General features: G+C 47.8%; 1 protein-coding gene across 1 annotated transcript in view; it reads left to right on the top strand.

Moving 5' to 3' along the window:
• Positions 1-612: 612 nt before the first annotated feature.
• The window catches only part of ASZ1 (ankyrin repeat, SAM and basic leucine zipper domain containing 1), a gene marked incomplete at both ends in the record, with an annotated part of 17226 nt that continues 7681 nt past the window's right edge, over positions 613-10157 (top strand). Inside the window, 3 exons of the mRNA XM_010131147.1 lie at positions 613-706; positions 4318-4440; positions 8149-8260. Of these exons, the coding sequence (XP_010129449.1) occupies positions 613-706; positions 4318-4440; positions 8149-8260 (329 nt within the window). The remainder of the gene's footprint in view (positions 707-4317; positions 4441-8148; positions 8261-10157) is intronic.

The raw sequence follows: 10157 nt of genomic DNA, 5'->3' as shown, positions 1-10157 counted from the left end.
CTGCCTTCTCGTGTTACGCCTTCAAAACTTCACCGTGAAACGCGCCTTCTCTTCCATGCCCCTCCTGTCTGCAGAGGAACTAGTGAGCTGGTCCTCCACCCATCGGTGTTTGTGCGTGTCCGGTGTTAGCTAGACAATGCCCTCAGCAGTTCCCAGCTGCTGCTGCTGCAGCTCGCCTGGAGAACAGACCTGCGATGCTTTGGAGGACTGCCTTTTGGCAGCACAAACACCTCTGCCGCTGCAGGAGCAGGAGGAGCGAGCAGCGGTCACCCTTTCCAGCAGCGGGTTCGTGATGTATTAGCCAGGCAGCTGGTCGCTGAGCGGTGTTGCCCCGAACTCTTTTATGTCCCGTAGATGCATTTTTTAATGCTGTGCTTTGCAACATGTGAAATGCAGGGAGAAAAAAAGGTACGGAAAGGTGTTTCGATGCTTTTTTTTCCTCTCTGAAAAGTGAACTCTAAAACTTCTGTTTTACAGTAGACCCTAAGTAGGTCCGCAGGGATGGAAGAGGGAAAGTTTACCTCGCTTGAGTGCTTTTACACTAAAGTCAAGCTGTAGTTTTTACCCTGAAAGAGTTGCTAGATTTTGCCTTTGCTTTGCTTTTCTTTGCAGCTGGAGGAGATGGTGCAGGCGGAGAAGAGCGAAGCACTGAAGAAGGCTCTGTTTCGTGGTGACGTGTCGTTAGCTGAAGAACTCTTAAACTCTGGTGAGGGAAATCAGTTCAGGTTTTAATTGAACGGTTTTTTATTGAGGCAAGAATTCTAAAGCCTCAGAGCTTCTCGTTTCAAAGCAATGTGTCAAGTACACGTAGGAATATGCGAATGTTCCCACTACAGGATATAAATTCTTACTTTAAAGATGAAATTACTTTCCCAGTGGCTCAGCATGCAGTATTCCAGCAAATTCTTCCAATTTGTATTTGTTTCATCAGTCAGGAGCCCTGGAAATGGAAAGCACTATGATGTGTGAACCACGAAATAAAGTGTTTCTTTGTTTTCAGGTGCATCTTTTACCTGAAACTGCCAATTACAAACGCTGCATTGGAGGTGGTTTAAAAGGAGAGTGAGAATTCAGCAGGTGGTCCTGCTTTGGTGATGAAGCTTGCTGGGGCGGGCAGGAAGGGGACGCTGCCTTTTTTTGTTTCAAGTTCCTTCTTTGGTTTGGGAATTCCTTCGTTTTTTCTCCCTCACAGCACTGTGAGGTATGTGCCCTCTCCAATACCGCTGCCCTGACGCCGTCAGCTGGACAGAGATTCTGTGATTCTGAAACATCTGATAGGGTTGATGTGGCATTTGTCACTCGGAAGTAGTTTGTCTTAGGACTGAAGGCCTTTCTGTCTGTTCCGTCACGCGGTGTTTGTCCAGAATTGTTTCTGCCGCTCAGTGTTGGAAGGATTGGGTCCCTTATCGAAGCATCCGGGGTAATCAGGGACTGCGCAGCTGAGTTGCCGTGGCTGGTGATGATGTCAGGAAGTTCTGCTTCGGCACGCAAGCGGAATGTAGTAGTGAAAAGCTTGTTCTCTGAGGAAAGCCCGTCTTGTGGCTGGGAGAAAGTGGTTTCCTGGTTAGCAGCGGGTTTTTCTGGGTTTTAAAACAGGGAGGTGACTTGCCCTTTTAGAACTGTTTCTCACCACGGCGGGGGGCTGGTTTTCTTTTAAAATTAAAAACTACTGGACATGCTGAAACACGGACCTGTAATACCGAGTGAAATAAATCTTCTGTGTGTTTTGAGAAAGGCATGCTCATTTATAGGTAGAGGTTTTAGTGGGGTCTGTGCATCAGATCGATTAATTGGTTTGTTAATGAATTTTTAATTGCTTGTGTTTCAGTCAGACCTCAGTAGTTCACTTCCCGTGTTGATGCTTGCTGCCTAAGGAGCAGTTGTGCGCTGCTGGAAGATGATGCCAGGTGTCTGTCAGTGTGTAAGGTCAGGCCAAAGGTTCCAGGAGTCTCGTGTCCCGTCTCCTGGAATGGACAAGGCAGTGTCACAAAAGAATCTTACCGCTTCCTGCAGATACGATTAACGGTACATTGTGACCCCTCCAGTCCCACAGAGCAGTGGAACGCGGTGCCTCTCTAACAGGGAGGTGTCTCTGAAGAAAGGTGGCATTGTCCTTCGGGGGATCGGGGCTCAGTCAGATTAAATCTTTGACTCCAGAGCGGCCTTTAGCGTATGTTCAGTAGAGCTTGTAGGAGGCACGCTACCAGCGCCGGACCAAACCCCGCGCTTGGGGCGGGAGTGGATTTCCTAGCAACAGCTGGGGCCGTTCTTTCAGGTGGAGCGAGAACACGTTGCCTTCTGGCTTGCTCAGCCGCTGTTTTAAGAGTCTTTGGTGCTGAAGCAGTTTTACAGAGCTGCTTGAGGAGCTGGACGAGCACAGTGTCTTCTCTTACCCCACCTGCAAAGTGGCAACATGCTGTGAAAAGTTTCGAAGCACATTTCACAAAAAGTAATTCAGGCAAGTAGCACGTTCAAAGATGATTGGAGCGTTTTGTTCTGCTTTGTGAGTAAAATACCTAATACCGTGTAATTCATAAGTCTGGTTCCCTCAGATGGAGTTAGAAGTTCCGACCTCGTGACAGTTTAGGCTGATCGAAGTCACAGCTCCAGTCAACCCTCTTTCCTGCTTCCGTTCAGCAGTCTGCTCCACGCCTGTCTCTGCTGGGTTTCACCTGATCTTTTGTGAGCCCGTCGAGGAAGTGAAGGCAGTGTTAATCTGTGGGAGTGGGATGTGTACGTGTGTGTGAATAATTGTTCAGGCAGTTCAGGACTCTCAGCCCCAGGTCAGACAAGAACCACGGCTGGCCCGGCGGTGGGAGACATCAGCAGTTCTGCTGTAGCTACGCTGAGCGCGTCTTCAACAAACTGCCAAGGCAGGGAAAGTAAAGAGATGTTTTCCATGACACGGTATGCACGTAGCTCTACTGTCTCAAATTTTTAAGGACGGGCTTGGTTTTTTTCAGAGCTGTCTTTTCTAAAGAGGTGTTTTTGATTATCCGTAATCCCTGCTGGGCTACTGTGGAACCAGCCGAGGGAAACCGGTGTCATCTCCAAACTTACTTAATCCGCTTGTCCAGGTCATTGATAAAGATAATAAAGAGAACTGGCCCCAGCACTGAGCCCTGGGGAACACCACTGGTGACCGGCCGCCAACTGGGTTGAACTCCAGTCCCCCCCACTCTTTCGGCCTGGCCATGCAGCCAGTTTTGGATCCAGCGAAGTGCATACGCATCCAAGCCGTGAGCAGCCGGTTTCTCCAGGAGAGTGCTGTGGGAAACTGTGTCAAAGGCTTTACTGAAGTCCAGGTAGACCAGCTGCACAGCCCTTCCCTCGTCCGCTGAGCGGGTCACCTTGTCATAGGAAGGGACCAGGTTAACCAGGCAGGTCCTGCCTTTCCTTAACCCCTGCTGGCTGTGCCTGATTGTCCTGTATGTGCCGTGTGATGGCACTCGGGATGATCTGCTCCATGACTTTCCCTGGCACCGAGGTCAGACTGGCAGGCCTGGAGTTCCCTGGATCCTCCTTCCAGCCCTGCTGGTATGTGGGTGTCACGTTTGCTACCTCCAGACAACTGAGACCTCCCCGCTTAGCCAGGACTGCTGGAGAGTGATGGAAAGATGATTATCCCGGTGTTGGGCTTGGTTCTGGCTGGATTTGGGCTGGCTGGCTGGCTGGCAAGCTCACTGCTAGCCACAAAGGAGGATGTGGCTGTGACAAAGAGTAACCAACAAATCTGGCGACTGGGACTGAACCTTGCGTAATCTTCTATTTCTTCTTTCTGCTGAGATATTTTGTTAGTACTGAGTGCGGAGTGGTATCTGGTGGTTCTCTGCCGTGGAAGGCAGAGGTCAGGGTGAGCTGTGAAGCAGGCAGACGCTGGTCAATACCATCTTCATTGCCCGACGAGCAGTTTGCTTCCGCAGCAGTCCGCTTGGCTTGGCAAGAACCGCATTTTCCATTTTTCTTGAAGAAAGCCATTGCACTTAAGTGTCGAAAACAGATTCTGTGACTCTCCAAAATTATTTTTGCAGCTGAATTTATTCCTTACTTTTTTTTTTTTTTTAAATGTGGTCTTTCTGTGCTACTTAACTTCTCGGATTGATCACTGAGCTTCCTTGGTGTCAGTGCTAATTTTCTGGAGTTCTAAATCAAGGTGTATTAAAAAAATGAAAATAATATCAGAGACTTCTCTGCCTAGGACTAAATGCAAACAAGTGTAAGCTTTGTAATGATACATATCGAAAGTAAAGTTTATAAAATGCCTGATGATGATGTGGTGGTGCGGTTTTGTGACTTCAGTATCTTGAATTTTGACAGGTATAAGCGTGGAATCTGGCTGTCAGAGCGGAGGGACGCCCCTGATGCGCGCTGCCAGCGTGGCTGACTTTGCAGTAGTGCGTCTTCTTCTGGACCGGGGTGCTAATGCGTGTTTCGAACTCGGTAAGGTGTGAATGAAAAATGCTGGCCAGTAATGCTCAGCACCAAACATTGGCCTACCCTTAGTCTCTGTTTACATATATTGGGGAAAAATAAAAGTTCGCGGCGGAACTGGGACCTAATCTAGCTTTCACAGCTTTGAAGTAGAAGTAGTGGTTTGAAAGCAAATACTGCGTTCTTGGAACTGACCTGGAATCAGCTGATGGATTTTCTTGTTCCTTGTCTCTCGTTTTGTCTTTCCCTCCCACCTCTCAATCGTCGAGTGCGTTTTTAGAAAGAATGCTGGGAAATACTTGTTCAAGAATTCTAGGATAAAGTTGCAGAGTTAAAACTTCCTTTGTCTGATCCTCTTGTCAAAGTGTGTAGCTAGAATCCCAAACCACAGGAAGAGCTTTCCAGTTTGTGGGAAACTGATGTGGACTTGTCTAAATCCAGAGCAGAATTTTTCTTCTAAGTGAAAGCTGCTCTTCAGTTTATTGCTAGATTACGTTTTTCTGTGAGTTCAGTGGAGCTTCCAAGTTATAGCAGTTCTTCTGACCATTTCTGTGGCTTAATAATAACCTTTTCCTACTTGAACTGTAGTTATTCTACTTCTCTTTCATTGTGTTGGAGGATTTATTGAAGTTCAAGGTAAAACACTGCAATAGAGGAGAACTTGATGCAACACACAGTACTGCCAAGTACGTAAAAGCAGCGATCGTACTTTCCAGTAACTTGCCAATAGTTGCAATAGGAACAGACTGAAATGCAAATCCGGCTCTGAAAACTTTCTCGAGCTTCTTAGCATCTGGTCAGAGTATGAGATTGGAGTAGATCCAACCGTGCCCTCAAATCACCGTCCTTGTAGCCAGCTTCAGAGAGCTTCCGTGTGACTGCCTGCAACGGGGGCTGCCTGCAGCTCATAGCTGTTCCTCGTTCGTGGCTGCAGGGAGCTTTAAATGGGGCAGAAGCGGCTCTGGGCAGCAGTTTCGGCTGACCAGTTAACCACGACGCGCGGCGCTTCTTCCGCCTGGGACCAGCTGCCCTTACTGGCACCTTGCTGGGGTGGAGTTGCTCGGCTCGTTTCCCTGTTCGCCTGGGTGGGGAAGCGGCAGCCGGGGCTCTGTGCAGCAGAGCACTGTCCAGCCGGGAGCTGTCTGGGAAGTCACAGGTTCGGGTCAGGCCGCGTGTGCTCAGTGACGCTGTGCCGTCCTAACGTGGGACTCAGTGTCACCAGCCCTGCTGCTCTTTTTGTATCAGCAGGCACTCGCAGAGGAGATCCTGTACTAATTATCCCGACCTGCTTATCATCCTAACAATAGCTGAACTCTTTAGCACCTTGTGCCACCTCTCAGTCAGTCTTTGTAAGTGGTTGCTTAATTTTACCCTTTTTGGTAGTTGTGAAGAGCAAGGAACTAAGTGGCGCTGCCTGAGTGATGGGATCAGAATGCAGCGTCCCTGAGGAGTAAATCCTCTGGTTCTTCTGGGGCTTGCAGCTAGGCTGGACATAAAGGAGTCTTTTTTGTAGGCTCTTACCAGTTCTTCTCTGCGAAAGAGAAACATGAGCATTCTAAGGTGTTTTCCCCCCTCCTTTATGAGCTTGTAGGTGGGCTAACAGAAATGAATTTCCCGCTCGCTGTCACTACCTGAAATACTGAATACAAATATAACTGCGGGTTCCTTCTAAATATCATTCCCAGATTAACGATGCTTATCGCTACCTTCGTTCAGAGTCCTGCTGTCATTCTGCTCGTGTTGTGACTGATAACAGGGTTAAATGTTTTGTGTAAAAATCCATCAATGTGGAAAGTAATTTACTGAAATGTTAATTGCTTACTGCTCCGGGGCTTAAGTGACTCTTTGAAACTTAATTCTTCATTTAACATACTGATTTCTGTGTGTTAGAACTTCCGCATGAGGTAGTTGGAAATTAAAAGATGCTATATTAAAAAAATCAGATTAAATGCAAACCTAAGGTCTTTGGTTGGGTGGGGGACAAGAATTGTTGAGAAATAAAAAGAGTAGAGCAGAGGCGGGTACAGCACATACCAAACTTCTCATGTTTAAGTAGAAATGTTAATTGCTTACTGCTCCGGGGCTTAAGTGACTCTTTGAAACTTAATTCTTCATTTAACATACTGATTTCTGTGTGTTAGAACTTCCGCATGAGGTAGTTGGAAATTAAAAGATGCTATATTAAAAAAATCAGATTAAATGCAAACCTAAGGTCTTTGGTTGGGTGGGGGACAAGAATTGTTGAGAAATAAAAAGAGTAGAGCAGAGGCGGGTACAGCACATACCAAACTTCTCATGTTTAAGTATAATAAAATCTGACCTCAGCTGAAGAACAAAGATTTTACTATATACACAGTCTTAAAATTTCTACAAGAAAGTGAGAAAATATGTTGTAACGCTTCATGGTCTGAAGCAGGTACAGCTAAAATTATACTTGTTAAAAGAAGTTGTTAGAGGCATGTTTGAACTTGCGAACAAGTTCGTGCAATAAGCAAAGTGGGCACTTAGTCAAATGGGAGGCTTCTCCCTGACTCTGGAGCCAGCTAACTCCGCAAGGTCCTTAGGAGACCATGGGCAAGGAGTCCCCTGGTGTGTGGGCAAACAGCAGGGGGGCAGTTCTGGTGTGCGGGCAGAGGTGGCAGGTAACGCCCAACTGCCTTCAGAGTGGAGCAAATACGCTGGTTCCTCCTGATGAGTCTCTATGGCCTGTGTAGGTGTTGTTAAAATCCACGTGTAAGCCCACGCTTTTAACCCTCCTCCTGTCACTACAGCACCACGTAGTCGAGGTTAGGAACTTAGTTCCTTCTCTGTAAGCCCTATAGTAAAGCCTTCTCACTTCAGCAGCCCTTTGTATGGGCTTCCGTCCTCCCTGGAACTGATGCTGCTGTGTGTCTCTAAGACATTCCCTGCATGTTTTTTTATCCATTGCAGTTAACTTCCTGTTGTCCCTTGACAGCGTTTTGGGGAGAGGTGGGGAGGAACAGGGAGTGAATCTACTGGTGTGGAACAAGATTTGAGAAACAAGCATCTCTGCTTGCTTCTCTGAGGCATATTGAGGCACGTCCCGGCCAACGATCCCGGTTCCAGAGTCGGGAAGTGAACAGACAGAGATTCAGCGAGCAAAGACCTTTGCTGATATCACAGCAAACCTTATCTACCCTCTGCCCCAAAGGCAGTGGTTGTCCACCAAGGGACAAGTCCTAACACGTTTCTTAACAAGCCTAAAACCAAGACTCTATTATCTTTATTTGTGCAGTTTCGCTCTTCCTTTCCTAGGCCAGTCTAGCCCAAACATCCAGTTACTGACAAGGGTTCACAGCAGCAGTAGCCCGAGTCTTCTGCAGGGGTTCACAGATCCACGGCTTGCGGCTCACCAGAGCAATAACCTCGTGGACTTCAGCCGCTGGAAAAGTACCAGCTGTCCCCACACTTCTCCTGGGTTTTTCTGGGTGCCTAAGTTGTCGCCTAAGCTTTGGTGGCAATTAGAGGCTTTACTACTGCCATTCGCTCTCATCTCTCTGAGCATCCCTTCAGACGCCTTCACTGATAATTCTGGTGACTTTACCTGGAAGGAAAACAAGTTTCTTACCCTTTTCTAAATATCTTGGAGCATCAGAACCTGATTAACAACTCTAGCAAATGTACAGGCTTTTAAAGAACACGTGAATTAGCGTGGTGTTTACGTATGTCAGTCGCTAACTGCACGTCTCAAAACAGATAAGTACACCGTGCTGATGGCAGCCTGTGCCGCGCCTGCTCCTGAGGAGAACATCTTGAAGACTGTCGAGCTGCTTCTGTCAAGGAACGCTGACCCTAGCTTTGCTTGCAGGTACGAAAAAAATGCCCTGTCTGTGTGTAGAGCATCAAATTTAATGTTAATATACAGAGACGTCTTTATAGACCTAGTTTTGTTGGTTAGGGTGAGGTGTTCTTCGTTAGCTCTCTGTGACTTTGCTGCTGTCTGTGTAAGTAAAGGTGAGTGTGCAGATGCTTCTGTCTCCTAGCGTAGCCGTTCATCTGAGTGAATATGATATGAAATGATAGTTTTATCAAATTGAAGTGTGTTCCTCAGCTGAACTACAGATATATTTAAGATAAAAACTGATCTTAGCACTTCAGTTGATTGCAGAATAAGGGCACGAAATATGTCCTCTGCCTTTCCCGAGTCACATTGCCTCTTCTGTATCAGGATGTAAGTTAAATCCGTTAATTCTTTACTTAAATTAATGTTCTCCTTTCAAGCTTTTCGTGGGTGTCTAGCTATATTCCTTTCACAGACAGCCTCCTGTGGAAAAAGAGAACTTCTCTGTAAGTAAAATACATTTATTCCAGGGCCATGTGGAATAGTCTAGATTAAAAGGAGACTTAATCTCCCTGTAAAAACAAGCGATGGCTTGTTTCTTGAAACACGGCTCTGTGTCTCAGCAGTCTGAAGCAGAGCGTTGTTAGATCGTCTGTAGTTGCATAGCCTGGTGCAGTGTTTCATTTTGCATTAAAATTAAGGAAATTCTGGTCTGATCCAGGATAAGCTGTCTTCCCTCTGCTGGCAGAAAAGGTACCGTTTGGGTCAAATTGAAACTGTATGGTTTTCAGCTAACTGAAATAGTTTTTTATACTGCCCCACATTACTAGAGACCTGTGCACTGTGTAGCCCCCTGAAAAGCACAGAATTGGAAGGCCCTTGGCTCTTACTAGTAGAATTCAGCTGCTCTGGGACCTGAACTTTGTGGTGAGCTGGTACTGGTAGACAAGGATGCAGTGTAGTTGTGCTGAAGTGCCAGGGAAAAAAAAAATGTTGAGAGCAGAAGAAATAAAGATGAAAGCAGGCATGAGTGATGAGTGGGCTGTTTTTGCACGCAGGTGTAGATATCTAGGTCACGGCACGCAGAGTCTGTCCAAGCTGCCTGCACTGGCACAGAGGTAGGTGTGGGAGGGAGCATCCCCACTGGGCGAGCAAGTTTGATTCCTACTGGGGCACGTTCACCAGGCTGTCGTCCACTTCTGTGCGCTCTTCACGATACGGGTATCTGTCGATGCCTGGACATGTCTGTAATCAGATACGCGTGTCTCGCTGGCTCGTCAGCTGATTGTGCAGTTGTAGGGGCAGACCGTGGAGTCCTGTTTTATAGTAACCTTCAGAGGATCACAGGGTGCTGCAGGTCAGCAAGGACCTCAGAGCTCTGTCGTACAGCTCCTTCCTTAACACCACCTCCACTGGGACACTGGGCCGTGCTGCCACCTGGTCTTGAAACCTGCCCAAGACGGAGACGACAAAACTCCCCTGAGCGGCCAGTTCCACCGGCTGACTGTACCTCGGGGTAAAAATGTCTCCTTACATTTAGTCAGCACTCCTGCGTTTGCAGCGTGGCTGGACGAAACTGAAGGCGTTACAGATTGCTGCAGCCTTTTCATTTCATCGCCAAGCACCGCTCTCTGGTTGGCTGTGCGTCTCGAGGGCCCGCTCACCTTTCATTCCGCGTGTTCCAAGGAATGGACCTTTTTTCCCCGCCGTAAGGCGCTCTCAGGTCTGTGACGCGTCAGGCTTTTCCTCAGTGCCCTTTTAGCTGGGTTTGCCTGAGGCAGACAGTGTCCGTCTGAGAACGGGCAGCCAGGAGGAGGGACGAGCAAAGCCTTAGCGCCAGGCGAAGGAAGGGGGCGAAGGAAGGGGGCGAAGGAAGGGGGTGAAGGAAGGGGTGGTGGTGTGCGGCAGCTTCTCTGGGGAGCCG

This window comes from Buceros rhinoceros, unplaced genomic scaffold, assembly GCF_000710305.1.
Source record: "Buceros rhinoceros silvestris isolate BGI_N320 unplaced genomic scaffold, ASM71030v1 scaffold250, whole genome shotgun sequence".
Taxonomy (NCBI): Eukaryota; Metazoa; Chordata; class Aves; order Bucerotiformes; family Bucerotidae; genus Buceros; species Buceros rhinoceros.
This window is presented reverse-complemented; position numbering and strand designations above follow the sequence as displayed.